The sequence below is a fragment of the Colossoma macropomum genome, unplaced genomic scaffold, assembly GCF_904425465.1.
Source record: "Colossoma macropomum unplaced genomic scaffold, Colossoma_macropomum, whole genome shotgun sequence".
NCBI lineage: Eukaryota > Metazoa > Chordata > Actinopteri > Characiformes > Serrasalmidae > Colossoma > Colossoma macropomum.
The window spans coordinates 13,898,451-13,922,302 of record NW_023494797.1 but is presented as its reverse complement, the minus strand read 5'-3'; the positions used below and the strand labels follow the sequence as shown (position 1 = coordinate 13,922,302).

At 38.5% G+C, this 23,852-nt stretch overlaps 1 protein-coding gene across 1 annotated transcript in view; it reads left to right on the top strand.

The window, feature by feature from the left end:
* iqgap1 (IQ motif containing GTPase activating protein 1) overlaps positions 1-23,852 on the top strand; it is a 62,350-nt gene that overhangs the window by 6,064 nt on the left and 32,434 nt on the right. Inside the window, exons 3-5 of the mRNA XM_036584359.1 lie at positions 18,739-18,895; positions 19,011-19,088; positions 20,558-20,634. Of these exons, the coding sequence (XP_036440252.1) occupies positions 18,739-18,895; positions 19,011-19,088; positions 20,558-20,634 (312 nt within the window). The remainder of the gene's footprint in view (positions 1-18,738; positions 18,896-19,010; positions 19,089-20,557; positions 20,635-23,852) is intronic.

Sequence of the window (23,852 nt, the reverse complement as noted above, 5' to 3'; positions counted from 1 at the left end):
GAGGCTTTGTGCATGATCAGATTAGTCTCAAATGATTGATTAAATTTGCCATTTTTATTTTGATTTAATATCAACATTTTATATTTAATGATATAAAGATGCGGTGAACATGTTCTGTTTTTGAATTTAGGAGGAATTCCTCAAATTTTTTCAACATTTCTGCATAATTCAATGTGAATTATGTTTCTTTACAGTGGTGGTGAAGAGATCCAGGGGACACAATGCAAATATAGCTGATTTATTTGCTATCCAAAATGACCAGTGAGCCTTTTTGAGCTTTTATATGCAATGTTGATAATGGCAAAATAGTGGAAAAATTAAACAAAAAAGTTAATTTCATTAGATTGATGTATGTCTTAAGCCAAAATCTAATTTCGAACCTATCATAAAACAGCGTCTCCAGCATAATGCAGCACATTTATAACCATTTCATGTAACAACTTTCTGTGATTCTTCGGACATCTGGTTCCTGTCACCACCACTGTGAACAATTCTGGTTCAAGCAAGTTTCCCTAGAATGGAGCGTTTCACACCAAATCACTCTGCCTGACTTTCTTTACATCTTAATAAAATAATTATGCAGAAATTTTGAAAAATTGGTGGGATTCTATTTGAGTTATTTTTACTATTGCTTTTATATGTTTGATCGTAACAAATCATTTAGAGTGTGGACGCTAAATATAAAATAAGGCGTTTAGTGTGTCATGTGTTAGTGGATAATGTGGTGAAAGTCTGTGTCACCCAAAAAGATATTGAGTGACCTACCTTGATTACTTATTAGCTACATTAGCCTCTTTGCTTAAAGCTTCAAGCAAAACTTCAGAACTAAACTTCAGACACCAGGCATGTCTTTACTAAATGACTAGGTTCACAGTAAAAGGGGATACTGAATAAACTGGTTTATGATTGAATAAACCTGGCCGATTAACTACGTTTGAGGGGGAAATGATGTAAATTAGATTTTTTGATTATTCACACTTTTAATGTCTCTGGATTTCTGCATAATATCATGTTCATTTTGCACCAGCAATAACTCAAAACGTCAAAACATAATGCTTCACACTCTATGCCTGCACTGCTATGTCATACATCATAGGAGAGCTTTAACCCTGAGTGTGAGAGAAGGTGACTCAGCTGGAGTTTTAAAGGCCGTAGGCATTCCTGCTCAGGTTTGGCTCTGGAATGCACGGTATGTATGGGCAGTATGTATGTGGTCGTGCAAAGTGCTCTGCATGCTAGTATGAAGAGAATTTACCTGCAGGGATTCTTAGGACTGTGTAGTCATGTCTGAATTTAAACTTTTGGCTTGTTGGCAGTCATGATTAGGTGTGGAGCAGTGCTGGATGACACGTAATGTATACCAGTACTGGTCGCACAACAGTACTGATTTTTAATTTAAGTGGTACTGATGGATAACAGAGCCTTAATTAACTGCAACGCATGTCTCCTGCAGTTCTTTTGTTTTCAAAGCACATGAAAATGCATAAACACTAAGAAGATTTCTGGCTTTCTGTCTGCTTAAAGGGCCCAAATCCTACATTCTTCTCATGTTATTTTTTGGTCCAGTTATAAAGTTTGTGTGCTACACTTAATTTTTACATGACCATTTTCCAGCCATGCTTTATCTCTTAGAATCAAACATGCTGTTTTTGTTGCTGTGCCTTTGAGACTGATATACATAAGTGACCTCTGTTCTGATTGGCTGCCCTGTGTTGTTTATCATACGAGTAGCAGTCTGGGCTGAAACACTCCTTATAACTTCAGTGTGAAAGGGTGGAGCTAAACTGCTGTAGGCAGAGTTTGGTGGATATATATGTAAAATGCATTGGTTTTTATGACATCACATGCATTCTTCGTTTCCATATATGGTCTGTGTGAACTGTATGTTCCTTTAACAATATTTACATAGTATAAACTTTTATTCTAAAAAGGCGAGGGCCACGTAACATTCACAAGACTGCGCAAGGCTCTGTTTGTTGTAATTTTAAGAGAACAAAATGGGCAATATCAGATATGTAAGACACTCTTTAGGCCCAGAGCAGCTGCTCTCAGGAAACATGAGGTCATTAACTTTATTAAAGCAAACTTAAATGTCGTCTGCTACTGTGATATATTAGGAAGTGTTGTCGTATTTAATTTTATCAGTGCCTGTCAGCAGTAGGGAGGAGTCTGTTGATCCTTATGTTATGTGGTAATCGGTAGGAGTGTCTGTTTTGGCCTGTATTTGTACCTGTGTATGTGCTTGCATGTGTCCTCGATGTGCTGTAGTGTCAGTTAGCTCTGCAATGCAAATCTCTCCCCCTTTATCTTTTGTATTTCCATGCATTGCTGCTTTTGTTGGCACGGCCGTTCGCGGTCCTCATTTCATGAAGGTAATATGTGAGTAATGTTTAGATATGAAGTTCAAATAAGGATTATTATTTTCAATACGAAAAGAAACCTTGAAAATCAACATGGCTGAGAGAGACAGAGAGAGAAGCTCAGGACCAAAACTGCTGACTTCAGTGTGACCACCCTTTCACCACAGTGATATAGTAGTGCTCCTTTTTTCTACGTTCTGTGTCAGCATAATAGTCTTGTGCTCCCTGCATGCTGTGAATGTTTGTAGGTTTACGGTTTACATCAGAGCAAATTTAGTGTCACCTCCTACTTTCAGTGTTGGTGCTATTTTGGGACAGCCGGTGTGAATGACTTCAACTGTGGCACTACACTTGAGGCACATATAGAAAGGTGTGTGTCTTTACAGTCTGTTGGAAACCTTCTCTCATCTTACAAGCTTCACAGTGTGTTGATCTTGTAGAAATACACCTCTAAATATACTCTTAACTATTATTGATAGGTTTCACTTTAACATAGTTGTACATAAAACTGGAAAATAATGTGTGTAAGTTGATATTACACACAGGCTATATACAGTACCAGTTAGGGATGGGCGATATGGCAAAAATATAATATCATGATATTTGGAGACATTTTCACAATATACACTATTTACAACAATATTTAAATTTTGAGTTTTTAGAGTTTGATGGGTTGGATCAGAAAACATGACCAGAGCTGTTAAAAAATTACTATAAGAACTATAAATACAACGATTTTTATTCAGTATTTCAGACTGTACCACACTTAATCCACTGATACATACTGAATAATGCTCTCTTTGTAATGAAATATGCAGTTGGCCTTTCTTTAAGTACTGACGATATCCACAATATGCTCAGAGAAACATATTGTGATGTTACTTATCATGACAACAATAAAATATTGTCATATTGCCCACCCCTAGTACAAGTCAAAAACAGGAATGTGCGTTCCGACTAATCGGCAAGGCTTGATGAACGGAAAATCAGTTAACCACAGGGAAGGAAAAAAAACAAGGACAAAAGGACTTTGGCCAACATTAATTCAGAGCTGTAGGCTCACTTTTTTTCTGGCAGCTCTGTTGCCGCAGTACGAAGAGGAACATATTTTAAAATATGTTTGATTGTTCGAAAATGGCCAAGGGAAAGTCAGTAGGTTTTTGTGTTGGGTGACTAAAGGAGGCTATTCTTCATAGGAGCTAATGGGCTAACAGAGCTAACCAGCACAACACAGGATTCTGATGAGTACTTACAGGTAGTAATATAAAAGTATTACGAAACATACTTACTCACAAATACGAAACAGTCCTGTTAAAGCACATTTGGAGATTTAAAGCACATTTGGGGATTTGGAGACCTCTCTGGTGGAAATGTGTAATTGTGTGGAGTGTGCAAAGAAAAATTTTGTTTCGTCAGTTGTACTTTCGACCCCCGCGAGTGGATGAATCTATTGCTAGAGAGTTGAAAGAGTATTCAAAGAGAACTCAGTCAAAGCTTGCAGGGCGCAGGGTGTGTCTTCTGAGCATGTAAGTCAGTTATCTGCTATTGTCATCATATCTTCATCATTATAATGTTGAATTTGCATTTGAGACTTAAGCATCATACTGGATCTTCTTTTTGAGTCTGTGCGTGTGACATTTATGCATAAAGATGTGACAAACTCCTTCGAAATCCATCTCAACACGCCTAACATTAAAATTATTATTTGAGACTTTACAGGTCGACTCGTAGCAGCGCACGCACATATTTTACAGTGTTTTTGCTTCTGACTCATTAATGCTATGACTTTCAGTTTTAACTGAAAGAAATACATAATGCGTCTTTAAAGCATAACATTAGTGTTTCACTGTAATATTTGTTTATTTTCTCAGTTTTTTTGAACACCCAAAGAGTGATTTTAGTATTCTAATGCTTAGCCAAGTACTCTAGTACCTGTGCACATCCCAAGTCAAAAGTTTAGACACACCTAGCTGAAAATCCTTTTTTCATTAGATTAAAGACATTTGAATCTAACTACTTATGCTTAAGTCTTGGAATTAGTTTTTAATACAAATAACACCAGTGATGCTGATAGATTATTTCTAAAACAAGAAGGTTCAATTTAAAAACAAATGTATTTGGTGGGACTAAAATAAGGAAAACCCTTATTTTATTATGAACCCTGTGAGTAGATGTGTCCATACTTGTTTTTCTTTTAAACAACGGACTCCTGGCCGGTAGACATTTCAGTCACTGTGTCATCGTGGTCATCTAACTGTTCTGTCTGGCCCTTTTCTTTGTGCATTGTAACATCAGCTCTGTGGATTGTTTCGTTGTAGCGTGCAGTAGTGTGACTTCCTTTTATGCACTCGTCATGTACTCTGAGCGTTGATGCAATGGCTTCTTCTTGGGCACATCATTTGCCAGTGAAGTGTGAAACATGTTGAGAAGTTTATGTTAGCTAGTTTGTGAACACAGCATGCAGTGTGTGGCCTCTCCTATCAGGCCACCCACTGCTGCTCGTCAGAGTATTACTCTAAACCTCTCATTTGCCCCGTGTTGATTGCAGGTTTGCCTGCGGTAAGTGTGGAGTAGAGGAGAGGGTATAGACACAGAGGCATGGGAATGAGAACTGAAGGGAATGAGAACTGAAGCCTGTAGAGCTAAATGTGTGCTAAATGATCCTGATCCTCACAGGTGTTAATGGATAAATAAAGGCATTCAGATGGTCCATCAAAAACATGAGTAAATGCGGTCAAAATAGTGCAGGCCGGTCTTTGAAGGACTCCTTGAAATCCGTTTATAACGTTTTTGTGGTTTATGTACAAAATCAACGTATTTTGAACAGGCTTTTGTTGTTGTTTATTATACCTTAAATATGTATGTAAGACGGTCTCCAATCTGATTGGCTGCCCTACATTGTACCTCATTCAAAAAGCAGTGCGGGCTGAAACAGTTCTTATGACTTAAACACGAATGGGTGGAGTTAAACTGCTGTGGACTGAATGAGTGGATATTTGGTTTTCCATCATGATGGCCCTTTAAATGGGAATACCAGATGTGTACAACAATATATAGCTATTTTATTTACTATACAAAACAACTAGTGAACCTACAAGTGTCTTCATGTGCAATGTTGATAGTGGTAAAATGCAAAAAAAAAAAAATGACTGCACTTTTGTGGACTTTGCAACAAGAACCTCTCTCCATAACCATTTAATGTAATATCTTTCTGTGAGGGAGCTTTCAGAAGCATTAAACTCTTCAGACGTCTGGTTCCCATCACCACCACTGTAAACAATTCTGACACGATAAGTTTCCCTAGAACAGAGCACTTCACTTCAGACCACTCTGAATGACTTTGTTTACATCTTAATGATTTAATTATGTTGAAGCTTTGGAAATACAATGGAATCCCCCTGTAGCCACATGATTTTGTTGTACATTACAAGGCATATCTCAATATGAAGCAGTGTAATGGAATCATGGTGTTTTTTCCATATTGTGGAAACTTATGTGCAGGTGTAGCAGCAGGCACAGCCGCTCAAAACTAATCCAGTCTAGCGATAAGGGAGAACCACTCTCTTTCATCACTCAGATGTAGGCCTTTACCACAGACTTAACTTCGCAGTGGTTTTATTCAGTGATGGGTTTTCACAGAAGAACTTGAGTATTGCAAAGACTGGAGCATAGGCCTCAGAGCTGTGCTCGGGGAAAAAATGCAATACCCTCACGCATACCATCAAGACAGGGGGAAAAAATAACGTGGTTATGTGTCGTATTTTCCAAAGGCTCTGCAGACATAACACACCATCGGGTGACATTATAAATGAGCAATAATGGCTCATAATTCTTCACGATGACCTTCCTGAGTCAGAAAATGAGCCATAGTTAGCTTTACTGATGCAGGAGAGACAATTTACTGATGTATTGAAGCTCTTGCGCGTTTTTGCAAGCTATAAACACAAAATGCTGAAATGAGATTTGAAAATATTTGAGCCGCCGCAGACTAGATTATTCTCCCGAGAGAGTCGAGCTGAAGCAGACCATCTGATGATGTCTGATAAGAGAGGAATTCAACTCCCAAGCACAACTATTTATTAATGTTATAAATAAAGAGTTTCGGTGTTGAGCTGCCTGTTTTCTCTCTCTTTTCTGTCGTCTGGTGAAACCATTGCCCATGGTTGTTCCTATTGCAAGACCATTTTTATGTAATTTCCTGTTGTGCTGTGAGACAGGCTTTGCAGCCGAACCCTCATCTCACTGGCAGTCTATGGGGAGTAGGGTTCTGTGGATAACAATGCAGGCGCTGTAGGCTCTATAGTGCGCTGCCCTTTTCCCATGTTTGTACCTCAACTCAATGTCAGTGTCACTTTCCTATTCATACTGTAGATTTTGTTAATAGGCTAAATACTTGCAATTTAAAGGGCCCATATAACAGAAACTTATTCTTTTTTTTTAAATAAGTTTGATGCAGTCTGTAAACAGTCGCTCCTCAGTCCATGTAGTCCTTTAATGGCAACTAAGCCTCAAAAAGTTCTGTTTTTAGTTAAATGTTTTGTGTTCACAAAAACCAATGTATTTACATAAGTAAGGAACGTATCTGTCTGGACTGCTTTTTTAATCTAGTACAGTGCAGGCCCACCAGTCAGAACAGATACTGATTTATATAGATCGGCCTTAAAGGCACAGTAACAAAAAATCCACCTGTTTAATTCTAAGAGATAAAGTGAGGTTGCTCATGAAAAATGAACTGTTACTGTTTTTGATATACAAAATGGAAATTCCTACACAGGTGTGAGTTTCATCGGAACTGTTATACCAGTATACCACAAACAAGCGCAGACAACACAAGTACAAACAAAGCAAACCACGCAAACGTTATCCCATTTTGCTGCCTGGCTGATCCAGGAATGTTTGTCACGTTTCAAATGAAAACGAAAACAGTTTGAAGTAGTGCTCTTTGTTTTTGAGGCAGCGGACATATAGAAATCACACATCTTTGGGGTTCGCTTTAGCCTAACATGGACACCAGATTGATGAGGCCTGGCTGAGGAGCTGCCTGACTCGGTCAGCTGCACCAGACAGCCTCTTGGCCTTGTCTATGCAACAAGTCTTGGATCAGCTGGTACTGATAATGACATGACTGTAACAGTTTCCAAATTCCAGTAGTGTCTGACGGTCAGAGGCACATGTATACGGGACGCATGTATGAATGAAATGACCTGAAGTTCATTGAAGCTAAAGTTGGCTTCTTATTCAAATTTCCCATTCCACCTTAAACGGTACAGCAGTTACATTCAAGTGCCTGTGCAGGTGCCCCATAAAGGTGGAACAGAAAATATGAAGCAGAAAGCTGCCAAATAAGAAGCCGGCTTTGTAGAAGTTCAGACATGACTCAACATTTAGCATTTTTTTTTGCTAGGCCTGCAGGGCTACTGTTTTTACTATTTTGCACAATAAAAATATTTCAGTTTTTCTTTGGTTGTTAAAAATTGTTCTTATTAAAATGTGAAGGGATATCTTAGAATAACAAGGCATTATTGACCTGCAAAAATTGGTTTTCTCAAGTATTTAAAATGTTTTATTTATAAATGCGGTGATAAATGCCATGCACCATCAGAACCATAAACAATAACCTTCAGAAATTTAAATTACACCATGACATGTATTTTTGGGCATACCACACACTTATAACTTCAAAAATATAAGATATGGGCCCTTTATTATGAATTAGGTATATTTCTGAGAAGAATTAGAAATGATCTGGATTTCTGCATAAACGCATCCTACACTGTAAGCTGATTTTACAACAGTGAATTCCTCTATATAGAACTATATCATGTGTAATATGATGTCTTGTTTGATCTGCCTGCTTCAGGTCGTGCCACAGCATGTGAACATGTCCACAATGAGAAAGCAGACATTATTTGTATAGAACAATTCTAACCTTACGCTTCAGCTCACTGCTTTTAACTCGGGCAGTGAATGTCAATAGAGAATCACTTTGAATGCGTAAAGCTTTGGCCTGGCTCCCTCATGGGAGCGGTGGTGGTGGTGGTGGTGGTGGTTGGTGCACTATCTGAACAGCACTGCACAGAAACAATGAAATGTCACTCCCTCTTGTACTTCTGTAGAATTGAGGTTTTGATGGAAAGAACAAGTTTGAGGAACAGGATTCATTAAAAAGACATTTAGATGGAGCTCCTATGTGACGTATCTGGCAAAGATGTTTGGGAGGCTGTGTGCTTGAATCTGGACGATGTTGAGTTGGGCTGGAACAAATAAACAAATAAATCCTACTTAGCAATTTTGTGGCAGTTATCAGTGATTATTGATAAATCGAGAAATGGTCTTAGTCCTGCAAGAGAGCATATCTAGCCCTGCATAATTGAATGTAGTGGTACTGGTGCTGAACTGTCTGTTCTAACTGTACCCCAGAAAACAAGTTGAAAATGTCCTGATGCTATTTGTTTGCCGTATTACTGACCTTCACTTGCAAATAGCCGATTTTAAGAGATCAGAACAGCATTGCGTGACAGCACATTATGTGGTCAGCTGATGGTAGAGGGTGTGGGCTGAGGAACTTGCTTGGTTGTTGTACCTGGGGGAAGCTACGCTGGTGGTTTACCATGCGAGAGTCTGTAGTAACTTTCTGCTGCAGTGTCAGTGTCTCCTTTGCTTTGCTGCTTACTTGTTCTTTCCCCCCAAGCCTCTGCCTTGTTTGGGCAGGAAAGGGCACACGCCCTGTTGTTTGTCTTCCCCTCCCTTCATCCCTCTTTTTTCGCTCACTTTCCTTCCCTCCCTGCCTACTACTGCACTGACAGGCCCTGGGACTGCCTCCTCCTGACCTCGATTGAAAGGTCGTGCAGAAATAGGCAGGCCAGACTCTGAGCTCAGACAAAGTCCTTTATAGGCAAGTCTGTCTGCTCTGAGCCCCCAAGCACTCTCTTCCACTCAAACATGACCAGGTTCTGATCTATGTGAATGAGGAAAGATATAAAGCCCCATCTGATGTTACAGATTTTGGCCAGATCTGGCAAAAATGGCACATATACACATGCATCTCCACAACACAGGTGGGGTGGGCTTTCTTTATTGCTGTGTTGATGATTTCTCCTCAGTGATGTGTAAGCACTGTGTTAAAATTAGTCAAAAGCCAAACACAGCAATAGCTTAAATCTGTTCTTGCGTCAGTGTAAGAATATGTCTGGCTTTTTCCTGGTTCCGCCTTTACAGACAAGGTTATTGGCTCTTTTTATTAAAGGGCGGGACTTACTGTAATACAGCACAAGTTATTTAACTCATGCTATACTATGCTAAAGTAATGTCCTAGAATCCTGACATAGCTTTGTTTTTTTCTGTTCTGCCTTTCTTAAAGTTTCGCCTTTACAGGAAACCTTGTATTGTAAATGTTAACTACTCAGAAAACATTTCCAGAAAGGAAACTTGCTGTTTCTTCAACGTAGTGGTGTAAACGTTCATGAAATTCAGAATTCAGTTTAATACAGTACAGTAGTGTCTCAATTTGATGTTTTTTTCCATATAATAGAAATAGAGTGGCTGAAAATGTGCTTTACATTAATGATTGATAATTAACAATTGATAATTTATATTTCAGTATTCAGTACATTAGAGCATTCAACATTACAAAAGAACAATATTTGAAACAAAAGTTGTGCTTTATAGTGTCCTGATCTGGCACGCTAGCTTGCGATGGGGACTATGACATTTTTTTTGTTCTCTTTTATGAACAAATCTTGGATATTATCATCTTTGAAATGTTAATTAAAAAGCTTTGTACTCTGAATAAAATAGTTTTTGATAAGTTTTTAGATGTTGCTTTATTAGTACGTTGTGTGTCAAAATATTGATACGTATTGTATGTTGTGTAAATGTGAGACAACATTTTCATCGCATCACCCACCCCAACACTAGCCACAGCTAACACACTAGTTACTGTAACAAAAACATTCAGTACAATAATCTGTGATGCAGCAAATTATATGAATTGCACGTAATTATCAGGTAATGGTGACTATTTGTTAGAACACATACACAAAACACAATTTTAAAAAGCAAAAAACAAACGTCCACACTACTATTTTGTGAAATAATGGATATAATATTAGTTGTCTATCAACATTGCTGCAACTAAAATTGTTGTGCGATACAGATGCCGGTATATCAGTATATTGATGTAGGCGGTATATCGCCCAGCTCCATCAAACTATCAAAGCCTGTGCTATTCCACTGATATTTCAACCACTGAAGTGTCTCCAGTAATGTCTCTGGCTTAAACTGGTGAAGTTACTCATCCGTGGGCTGCCCTGTCCCCATGACCTGCTTGCCCTGGCCTCAGGGGTCAACTGGTTGTTGGTTTACCATTCGTTTTAACTATTGACGGCATGTAGGCGTGTAATGATGTCGCCTATGATCCAGTGAATGGCTCTTTTTGCTCCTCGGGTGTCATGCAGAGGAAGTGAGCATGCTCTGCTGACCACACAGCTGTGTTATCAATGTGAAGAGCACACACTGAGTCTGTTATAGGCAGGATGCACAATTCCAGATGAGTGGGGAATATCCCAGTGACGCTGTACTGTTTCCTATGCGCTCTGCAGCTTTATACCACCATAAACCCATCAGTTAATAACCCCATAAACTCATTTCGTTGATTGGTAGCTCTGAGAAGGAGGGTTGTAAAATGCTTTGATGCATTGTGTTGCATTGTTCTGAACATGATGTTTCAGCCTCATCAATTTTGTAATGTTTCAGTAATATTCAGTAAAGTATGCGCTCGTTTTTTTAAACATATTTAAAATATATTTCTCTGGCTACTTTCATAATTCAAATATAATGTTTTAATTGTTTATTCCATTTCTCTGTATTTCCTCCAGTCACATTTGGTTATGCAAGGGGATTTGTTATAATTTCACACAATTTCGTCTAATCGTAATCATTGAGCGGTTTGATGTGAAATGATGCACTGTAGAGAAACTTGCCCACTCTTTGCAGTGGTGATGATAGGAACCAGGAGTCACAATACCTACAACACAACTATATCCATTTTATTTACTATTACCAGTGACCAGTGAATCTATGGGTGTCTTCTAAGTGTTTACATGTCATTTTTGATGATGGCAAAATAGCGTTACTCTGAAAATAAATTCTCTTTGGGGACTGTTTTGTCTTTCAGCACCTCTCCGCTGTGATGTCTGCAATACAAATAGCTATTATTTACTATCCAGAAGAACCAATGAATCTATGTGTCTTTATAAGCATATGTCTACATATGAGTTTTTATGTCAGTATGTGAGTTTGTATATGTAATGTTGATAACGGTAAACGGGGAAGTTTTCTTTAGGTGCTATTTTGCCATACACTCTCAGAAAAAAAGGTCTGAAGCTGTCACTGGGGTTGTGCCCCTCTTGTCACTGGGGTGGGACCATCAAGGGTACAGCTCAGTACCTTTAGTCAGGGGACAAATTGTACCATAATCCATTGAAATGATATCTTCGAAGGTGTTTTGACTCCACACACCCCGTCTCATCTCCAGGCTTTTTATTTTATTGCTCTGTTTTAATACATTAGGTTTTGAAAAGGTGCTGCCTCCTAGAACCATTACTGGGAACAATTCTGACTCAGTATGTTCCTTTATAACAGCACATTTCAGTTTAAATAAATCTAAATGACTGTTTTCATCTCAATGATTTCATAATGTAGAAATTTAGAAAAATTGGTGAAATTGCCCTTTCCGTGTACTTGTTTCCTAAAGAACCGTAATAAAGTGAATCTATACACTGCAAAACTGCGAGGAAAACTCAGTCCAGTGTCAGTGAAGGATCAAAGGGGGATAGTGTTACCACAGGCGTCAGAATGAGCTCCTGAATTCCCCTACCAGAGTTTGGCACGCTGTGGAGCACTTGATCACGTCACTCTCAAACTTTCACACATTTATTTTTCCAGTTTCTCTTTTGTGCCTCGGCTTTATTTATTTATTTTTTTTTACCCTCTCACTCTCTCTTTTTCTCATTGTTCTCTCGCTGATGTTTTCCTGCAGAGTGTTATGACAGGGAATTGAGGAAGAGCCTTTGTGAATTGTCAGGGCAATTTTGTGGTAATTCGTTCTCATCTCTCTCCCATTCGTTTCCACTCGGTCGCTCACACACAATACGGACCTTTTCAGCCCGGTCTCAGTGTCACTCCAGAGCCGAGCTGAACTGCTGGGCTGAGACAAAGGAGGCACAGGAGAGAGAGAGAAAAAGAGCCAGAGCCACAAGGACAGGTGTGCCTTTTACCTCCACATTTCACTGTAGGCTGATAACGTTCACCACACATTTGCCTCTCCTCACAGTTTAGCACTAAGGTAAACATGGACACTCCTAGAAACACTGGCCGACAGACAGACACACACAGCCACACAAACTGGGGATGTTAAGGTGCATCATTGCATTATAATGTATTAATCTGAGGTGATTCAGCTGTTCCAGTGTTAGAATTGATTCTCAGTCTATTTTCAAGGGTCAAAAGCAATAATAAAATACTCTTAAAATACTTTTATTTTCTATAATCTACTACCGTGTGAATAGTTCTTCAGTCGCATTTCTATACAGTACTAAGAGAAAAGCAGAGACCAACCTTTTACTTACATTTACTTCATTTCCAGTCAAAGGGGCCAGTATAAGCTTCATGTTTCAGAACCAGAAAGCATATATGTAACAGAAAATTACACAAAAACCCAAAAAATTACATATTATAACAGATGTTTCAGTGTTTAGTGTGTCCACCCTTTGATTTCATTCTTTTCAGAAGAATGAAAAGTTTTCAGAAAGCTTGCTTTCAGTTTTTCAAAGACATCTGCAGGGTTATTTCAGGACATTAAGTTCAGTCTTAGAAGTTGGTTGCATTTTCTGTTTAGACTCATCAGTCCATTAAGACATACTCCACATAGTTTCCGTCTAATTATAGAAGCTTTCTGGCTTCCTTTCTCCTTCCTTAAGCAAGTGGATTTCCTATCTTATATCTAATGTCCTCAGAAATAAATCCTAAAAATGAATAACTTGTACTTAATTGCTATTTTTCCCTGGATTAAATAAATGAAAGATGGTCTCTTTTTATTTTCAATGCCACTGTATTCCATGCATTCCAGTTTGTGCCGAAGGAATCTACCGATTTCATGATGACTCATAGTGTAATTGACTCATAATGAGGCGAGAGACTTACATCGATAAAACAAACTCTTTGTTGAGGTGCGTATTCAGCCGTTTCATCACACTTTCCCTGTGAGTGCATAATAAGCAGTTGCGTTTATGGACTTTCTCTCGGTTCTCCGCCCCCTCACTCACAGCCATGTTCTGATTGGTGGAGTGAGCAGCAGATACTTTGAAGTCCTTGTGTAAGCACGGAAATGGCTGTTTGTGGTCGGCAGCTGTGGAAGGCTCTAGAACTGAATGGGAAAAATGTGCAGGCCGCGCGTTGTGTTTACGTTTGTATGCGTTGAGATCCTTAGGGCTTGACCTGCAGTCCTAGCATCTGGACTGAGTCTGTGCTGATAGGGAGTGTTGCTGATAGAGCTTTGTCTCTGTGTGCGCTGGACGCTGTGATGAATAAGGAGAATGGCTCTATGTTTCTTCCTCTGCAGACACTGGTCTCGCGCTGGCCTCTTCCTATTGGAGTGACCTCCGAACTTCATGGCTTGTGGCTTCCTGTCATATGAAAAGAAAGCCTGCCTGCTTGGTTATTCTTTTACTGCCCCTATTCACACATTCACCTCCGGTTTCATACGTGGGTGATAGCATTACGGTGATATGGGATTATCACAATACATTACATCATGAGAAGCCTTTCTGAGTATATTGTTGGTGCTTTTAATACTTTAACAGCACTGACCAACTGTATGTTTCATTAAAATAAGTGGCAAAAGATTGCAAGTTTGAATCCTGGCAATGACGAGAGGGTAACACTTTCTATGAATGTCACCTTTGTAATCATCTATAAACACGTTCATAACATGTTACAATGCATTCATAAGGCATTATAAACATGGCTATAAATATTTATAAAAATGCACTACACGTTATAGCCATGCTTTTTATGCGTTATGAATTGTTAACATAATACATTATAAGTACTGATCATAACAAATTATAAGAGCTCATAAGTCGTATTTGTCCGCTCTAAGTAAAGTGAAGCATACTGTACCAAAGCCTCCTCCAGTGTTAAGGGTGAGGCTTTGAGTTGAAGTATTTACTGAAGGATTTACTGAAACACTAAAACATACACAGTAAAGCACATTACAGGCTTCAAATGTCAGAGTTTACACTAGTGCTGCCATCAGTGTTTTACCCAATGTGGGAAAGTCAGTGTACACCACCGTTAGCTTGGTATTTGTCTTTACTTTACGCTCTCCAAGCTGGGACTGACTTCATTGACACTGATAGTATAACATGTTATCGACACTACTTATAATGCATTATATTAACAATTCATAATGTATTACAAACATAGCTATAATTCATTCATTTATAATTCATTTAATTAGTGTAATTCATTTTTATAAATGTTTATAATCATGTTTATAATGCCGTATGAATGCAGAGTCCTGTTTTGATTGCAGTTTTTAAATGTGGCTTGCCTGGGGCATTGTATTTATTCTCCTCAGACCTCCAAACAACTGCTAATTGGTGGGGTGTATGCTTACGTTACCTGTTAGCAACATTAGCCTCATAGCTCCAGTGTAAAACTAATAAGGCAAACTTAAGAGACCCACATGTCGAGGCCGATGGACCATGTTTTGGCTACAACTGCTTTAATTGAAATTGGCTCACATTTTATTATAATTAATTAAAACTGTAAACAGTCATTCCGAGTGGTTTGATATGAAATGCTTTGTTCTGCAGAAACTTAACGGGTCAGAATTGTTCACAGTGGTGGTGATGGGAACCAGACATCTGAATCATTTAATGCCTCTAAAAGGTCCCTCAAAGATACTACATGAAATGATATTGAATACGCTGCCTGATGCCTGAGAAATTGTTTGATAATAGTTTTGAGAGAAATCTTTAGCCTAAAACACATTTTCTGAAGTCATTGTGGTGGAGAGTAGGCTACACGTAGGCTGTTCTAAGACAAAGTAGTCCTCAAAGAAAACCTATTTTCTTCAGATCTAGCACAATTTCACCTTTATCAACATTTACGTATAAAACAGTGTTGGTTAGTACATAAAATGGCTGCATTTGTGTTGGAGACATTGCAACCCCTGGTTCCCATCAACTCCACTGTAAACATTCTGAATGACTGTTCACATTTTAACATTTGAATTATGCAGAACTTTTGAACAATCTGTGGAATTCCTGTTGTAGATGAGTACATTAATAAGTGAGTAGGAGAAGCTGATCTCATTTCGGTGTGAAAATGTCTTTTATATTATACCGTGTTGTCCAAACCTCAGACACACTTTAGAAACATTTGCGTATGACCCAGCTTTGGTTCTGACCCCCGACACGTGTCCTCGTGCTGGAATTTAACTGTGGACGTTCTCCAGTCCCGCTCACAGCGGTGACTAATTGGTGGGTGTGGACCTGGTGTGTGCGCAGCCGGGCGTGTCCCTGATAAAGAGCTATTAGTGAGTGAATGTCAGTGTGAGAGAGTGAAAGGACGACTGTGTCTCACCGTGTTCCCCTGAAGCTGTAAGGCTGGCCACTATCCCTCTCAATGTGGAGTTTGTGTGGGGCTACAGTGCATGGGCACTTCCTGGGTGGGGGCCTGGGGGCCAAGGTGGGGCTCAGTATAATACTATGTTTTGTGTAAAGTGTGTGTGTGTGTGTGTGAGAGACAGCCTGTTTGTTTGCGAGTTGTACTTGTTAGCCATGTGCACTAGCAGTGGTTTTTCTTACATTAGTCTATTGAGAAATTCTATTACACAGTTGCTGTAACTGTTATATAGTTGCTGTAACTGCCCAGACAAGCTTCAGTAGTGTTGTGCTCACAGCTAGGGAGGGGAGGATCCCCTCTCAGCAGAGAAGAAACAGAATACTTTGCATTTCTAGAGATTGAGTGACTTATTTTATGCTCCAGATAGAAGTTACACTGTTGCGCTTCGCAATGCTGATGCAGGACCTACTCAAAAAATACAACTTTTCAGGACTTATTTCCTTAAAAAACACCAAGACATTGGTGTCTGAAGTTTGCTTCATATTTTGCACTAGAGCTGCAAGGCAGCTAATATATAACGGAGATGTCGCACCAACTAGCATTGTGCAGATACGCATACCCAGATCATCGCACATTTGCCTTGAGGAGTTGTTAAGTAATCTGTAATAGACCTGCTTATGTGGTTTCTAAAACTGTATGACACACTGTTATCTATGAATCTGTAATGCTAATCGGTGGGGTAGAAGGTTCCATTACTTGTGAGAACATTAGATTTGTAGCTCCAGTGTAAAATGCAAGAAATAAACTTCAGACACCAGACATATCTTTGCTGATCTGCTACATTTTTTACCCGGCTGTCGCTTCAGCCCTTTTAAACCAAACGTCTGAGAAGCATAAAAACAAACATTTTACCAACATTACCAACATATGGTAAATGGCAATCATTTTTATGGTAAATACAGGCATTTGGCCGATTTAAAAACGCCATATTACGTTAAAAGCAAATGAAATCTTGCGGTGAACCCTCCCTCTGCTGTTCTGCATTTAGGGAAGATACCCCAATGGAATGTAACTGTTGCTGTGTTTATTCGATCATATGAGTATTAAAGCTTATTTGATCATAGGAGTATTAAACCTTATTTGATCATAGGAGTATTAAAGCTTATTTGATCATAGGAGTATTAAAGCTTATTTGATCATAGGAGTATTAAAGCTTATTTGATCATAGGAGTATTAAACCTTATTTGATCATAGGAGTATTAAAGCTTATTTGATCATAGGAGTATTAAAGCTTATTTGATCATAGGAGTATGATGTTTAGAAGGTCACTGATTTGACAGTCAATAAAGACATTTGCATTTTGTCCTTTGCTCTAAAACACAGAAAAGTCAGACTGATACATGCACTCTTAGAAAAGTAGGCTCATAAAGCCTCTTTAGTTTGCTGTTTGTGCTGCGACCCTCCAGTTTGAAACTGGCTTCAGGAGTGCTGGTTAAATCGTATGCATATCAAACTGTTGAACTTAAGGTACATTTGATGTTAAGTCGGCAAAAGCCATGTATGAAAATGCGGATGTTTGGACTAGCCTGTCATATTGTGTTATAACACAGTGTAGGCTTTGCGCAACAATAACACCAATATCAAAATTTTACCCTTTTGTGACTGGCATCAGAATTACTTGTGGAAACTCTGATAGTAATATAGATATGAATATAATGCACTGTAAGTTTCAGCTGCAAACCTGCAGACAATTCATGCACAATTACAGCAAACTAAGTAGCCTAATTGTGGTTATGCTGCTAAGGACTATTACTAACTATCAGTGGACTGATAATAATACATGCACAGCAATCTTTGCTGCTGTGGATTTACAGCTGGCCTATTTCTTTCCCCAACCCCATTGTACACTGTCTAGCCTCTCCTGTGCTGTGCTTAATGGTTGTATAGTTATTGTTTATTGTGTAGAAGAGTGTTTGTTTAGTGTTTGTGTTGCCTGTATTTATTGTATTAACTGTCTTTTGTTGTTTGCTGCTCTACTCTTAAAAGTAGCTCTGTGTTTTGGAGAACCTATATTTCGCTCCTCACTCAACACTTGACTTTGACTCTATGATGAAATGTCCTTAACTTCTCTCCACATTGAACAGAAGAGTTGCTGTGCAGCTGATCCACCTCTTGCAGGCCTTCAGGGAATATTTTGAAATGTGTGAGTTTAGTGGTTTGAAGTGTTTACAAGAATTTGAAGAACTTGTGCAAGTGAAATAACCAGCTGGCATGTTGTTTTAACTCATGGAAACAGACGAACCAGTGACGTTCAAGGATAAATAAGAGAGTGGTACAATTAAGAGTGGCATATGCTGTCACCAGTTTATTATCATTTAGATGCTGAAGGTATGAAGGCCATTTGGCATAAGGATGCATTGATAGGATAAGCCGATTGAAGTTGGCCTCTTTGTAGGTGTGGGTGGTGTTTTTACCAGCTTTGTTAAGATATTCAAAGGTGTTGCTAAAATCATCGGACAACGTATTGGGTAGTAGGTTCTACAAACACATTGTAATGATGTGATCTTTGTAAACCAACACTCAGTTTAACTATCCCAGCTGTGGTCTTTCAGTGCTCTTATTTGCATAGTTATTTTAATGCCAAATCTTATCTGGCTATTAGAAAACTGGTTTTACAGTGGGATTTTTCCCCAGAGCTTAATCTCCTTGTATCTTGCTCAATCTCTTATATCTCTGTGCTTTGCAGGTGGATGGAGGCTTGTCTGAATGAGGAGCTGCCGCCCACCACAGAGCTGGAGGAGGGCCTGCGGAACGGCGTCTACCTGGCCAAGCTTGGCAACTTCTTCGCCCCCCACATCGTGTCTGTGAAGAGGATCTATGACCGTGAGCAAACGCGCTACAAGGTAAGAGAGCGGATTCAAAATGTATTCTGCTCGAGGGGCGGTGTGCTGTTTTTGTCATGTGCAAAGAATTCATGGCCTTGTTCTGTTTTTTATTGTTTTTGTGCACTTCTTGCAGGCCACTGGGCTCCACTTCAGACACACAGACAATGTCATCCAGTGGCTGAATGCAATGGCTGATAAAGGCCTTCCCAAGGTGAGCAGTCTTACTCAAATCTAGATATGAAGAGTGCAAGAGGGCTGTACAATTTGGGGAAAATATCTGTTTGCAATTTTTTCTGCTGAATAATTTGATTTAAATGCAGTTATTTTCTATAATTGAACCTCCAGGCCCTTTTGGAATGTGTAAGCAGGATATAATTAAATAGCATCTCCAGCAGTGTCAAAATTGTAGTCTTTCCAATTGTAATTTTGATATGAAAATGATTAATTGTGCAACCCTGTGGAAGAGGCATATGCTTCCTTTTTTCTCCCATTATATTTTAGTTTAGGTGTTTCTGTTCTTATTAGTTTTGGTAGAAGTGGGTAAACTAGACACCAAAATGTAAACCGGTGGTTTATTTATGCTTTAGAGTATTTTGGGAATAAGAAGTTAGTTACATAGTAAAAATGATTAATAATGATGAACTGTAATTATCCTTTTTTAGTCATTAATTGACATTGAGAACTATGAATAGGTGTTTGATCAGCAAGATTTTAAAATATGATGCATTCTGGATATTAAGTATTAATATTAATAATATAATTATTATAAATTGACTCTCAATTATATTCAATTTTCTCAATTATGGAAACATCTATAGTGCATCACAGCTTCCTACTGTGTGTGTGTGTGTGTGTGTGTGTGTGTGTGTGTGTGTGTGTGTGTGTGTGTATATATATATACATACATATATATACACACACATATACATATACACATGTGTATATATATATATGTATGTGTGTGTGTGTGTGTGTGTGTGTGTGTATATATATATATATATATATATATATATAGTATATAGTATAGATATATATATATATATATATAGCATTATATTAGAATCATTTTACACATGTACTTGCAATAAAATGTTCATATGTTTAAAAATGCTGATTCCAAACTTCTGAACTCTAGTGTATATCCTTCCTTCCGTTCAGTCTGCCCTTCCGTTCAGTCTGCATCAGTTTAGCTCTGCTCATTCACTTTGAAGCTATAAGAAGTGTTTCAGCTTAAGCCCTTTGAATGAGGCGCAGTACCAGGGCAGCCAATCAGAACAGAAGTCATTTAGCCTTAAGGGCGCAGTAGTAATATACAACCTGTTTAATTCTGAGAGATAAAAGATGATGGGAAATGGTCCTGTAAAAATAAACTGGTTTTGTTGTCATAATTACACCTCAGCGATGTTTTCCCTTCTCCTATAAAGATACCATTTTGGAGATGTAAGTCTTTTCTTTTATGACAGTGATGATGTGTAGTAAAGGTTACATTTAGCTTTTAGGCAGAGGAATTGGTTTCAGTTCAGTGAGCCAAACAAATGTCTCTCCGTAGCCTGAATTTCGCCTCCTGAGACGTGATACAACTTGCCCAGACGCTGATTGTGTTCTAACAATAGAGCACTCTCAGTGTAACCTCATCAAAGCGCTCACTCCAACCTGCTTGTCTCTCCTCCCCCTCCTCAGATTTTCTATCCTGAGACTACAGACATCTACGACAGGAAGAACATGCCTCGCTGCATTTACTGCATCCATGCACTCAGGTACACAGTGTCTCTGTTTATGTGCCTCTCAGACTCTTTCCACTTTGCAAAATTTGAGCCCCAATAGAATGTCTTCCGAGCATAAAGGGGAATTCCACTGATTTTTCAAAATTTCTGCCTAATGAAGAGTCATTTTGAGAGGTTTGATGCAAAATGCCCCATTCTATAGAAACGTACTGAGTGAGAATTGTTTACAGTGGTAGTCATAGGAACCAGACATCTGAAGAATTTAATGTCTGCAATAATTCTCTCACATAATAGTATTACAAATATGCTGCCTGATGTCTGAGATGGCGGTTTTGGCCTAAAAAGTCAGTTCATGGTGGAGAGGTATGTGCAGGGTGTTGAAAGGTCAAATGGCACCCAAAGAAAACTTATTTTTTTAGATTTACCCCTATTTTACCAACATTATCAACATTACATAAACATTTCAAATACACATGTAGGTTCACTGGTCGTTTTAAATAGAAAATAAGTGCAGTATATTTGAGTTGTAGACATTGGGTTCCTCTCATCATCACTGTAAAGAAATCTGAGTCAGTAAGTTTCTCTACAGTGGACAATCAAATCACGATGGATGATATTACACTACATCTTCATATCTCCACCATTGAATTATGTAAAAATTACAAAAAAAAGTCCCCTTTAGGCGCTAATAACTACTTAACTGTGACAGTACACATGCTGAAATACAAGCTGTAGAAAACCCAGAGCCAGCTGCTTTTTCCATGTGATATTGTTAACAAATCCGAAGTTTGACATATGAAGATATGAAACAATCTGGATCATGGATTATGGGTTTACATCCAAAATGACAGCTTCAGATGTATAATAAATCAGATCAAGAGTCTCCGTCTGTGCTGGAATTCATGTTAAAGCAGTGGTTCATAGAAAAATCTCATTTATACGGTTGTGTACTTACCCCTACGGACCCCCGGAGGGGAAGGAGGTGCAAAACATTCGCTCAAAAAAAATCATTTGAGCGAATGTTTTGCATTTTGTACACACATTTTATTTTATTCATGGTCACGATTTCTTAAATCATTCCCTCGTGTTCTTGTAATCGTGTGCACGTTTTCTTTACTTCGTGGGTACGTTTTTTTTAATTCGTGATCACAATTTTCTAATTCGTTCCCTCGTTTTCTTTTAATCATGGTCATGTTTTATTTTGAACTGAATGCACGTTGTTTGTATTTTGATAACAGCTCCCTGAGACCGTCTGATGGGTTTTGATGTGTTAGATTGATAATGAAGAAAATGAACAGAGGTGCTCATCAGGTCTGATTTTGATTTGGGGGTTATGAGGAAACTGTAGGTCCTCTTCACAGCAAACGGCCCACTGTGTTTCTGCTCCCGGTCAAGCTGCGGCGTTAGAGACCATCACAGAATTACAGGACGAAATGATCAGCGTTTCAACATCCTCACATTAACATATCTACATCTAATCCACAGATCTATTAAACTCTCTCGCCATTTGACCTCATCCCACATTAATGTTTCTGTGTGTGTTTAATTTGAGTTTGTTGAAACAAATTGACGCCGACCATTTCTTCCTGTAATTGTGTGATGATCTCTAACACCGCAGCTTGTCGCAGGAGCAGAAACAGCGCTAAGCGTCTATATCTCTGTTAAGTGTGATCATTAGAAAGTGCAGTTTAGTGAAGATTGTGATTGTAGTTTATTGTCTTCCTTCATTTCACCACCAAACTGCAGCTGCACTAATGAATCTGTGGGCCGTTTTCTGTGAAGAGGAGCTGCACTTTCCTCAAAACCCCCAAATCAAAATCAGACCTGATGAGCACTTCTGTTCATTATCTCATCAGTCTAACTCATCAAAACCCGTCAGACAGTCTCAGGGAGCTGTTAGTTACTACTACATTGATTTTGTGCACCAATCAAAAAAATAACGTGCGTTCAGTTAAAAATGAAACATGACAACGATTGAAAGAAAACGAAAACGTACTCACGAAGTAAAGAAAACGTGCGCATGATTAAAAGAAAATGAGGGAACGATTTAAGAAATCGTTACCACAAATAAAATAAAATGTGTGTACGAACTGCAAAACGTTTGCACAATTTTTTTTTACCGCCGTCTCTTCCGGGGCTCCGTATACCCCAGATGTAGTTAATCAAATAAAAAACATGGTATCCTTGGTTGTGTAGTTTTGTTCTGGAGCTACAACTTGATTTTAGATAACAAGTAATGGAAGCTTAATTGGATAACTCCATGTGGTTGTTCAACAATATAAATTAGACAAAAGCATTAGGAATCAGAATGGCAGCTACTGCTGTTTTAACTATGTGACATAATTTTATCTAATATAGCTAACAGTGTGTACACTACAGTGTCAGAAACCACATAAGTTAGTCTGTTGAGATTACTTGACTGATTTGAGCTTGCTAAGCTTGCTGAACCCAGAGATTAAAAAGGGGAAAATCTTCTTGTTTCTGAGAATTCAAGTTTTCTAAAAGCTGCATAAGAGTGGGCCTATGTGGTCTTTGTGATGATTTAAGCTAACCATACACTAGAAGACTTTGAAAAGACTTTTGAAAGACTGAAGTCTGACACCCTCTCACATCTAAAGACAATGTCACTGTTTTTAGTCACAGACTATGATTTTGCAAAGACTGGGGATCTTGCAGGGGCACTATTTGCAAGACTGCAACTAGATTGTTCTGATTATTGCACCTGGTGGAAATGTACAAACAGAGAAACCTTTTTCCTTCTCCACTCTGTAGTGGTACAGATGAGAAGATACGTTAGCTGGACATGTAAAGCTCCGGGGCTCAGCTCAGTTCACTGTAGAACTGTATATTCTGGCCAATCATCACCCAGAATTGTTTTAATTAACATGTAAAATGTGCAGTTACTTTTTTACTTAATATAAAGATTTACACATCAACAAAACATCATCGTTTCAGTGTTGTTGACTGGATGTTAAGAACTAAACCATAAAAACAAACAAATAAAATAAGAAATCACTAACAGAAAGCAAAAGAAAAAACACATTGATGATTCTTTAACAAAGCCATTCTTAAAGTCCTCTGCACGTTTCCTTACATCACTGTTACACTCAGTGAAGCTGAAATATTAAAACAGCCAGTTTACGTTTTTAAGTTGATATGATTTTTGTTTTAAAGTGGAGCAGATTTCCCTTCTTTTTTTTTTTTAACAGAGAATTCCGGTACTCATGCATGCATTTTCTCCCTTGAACTCT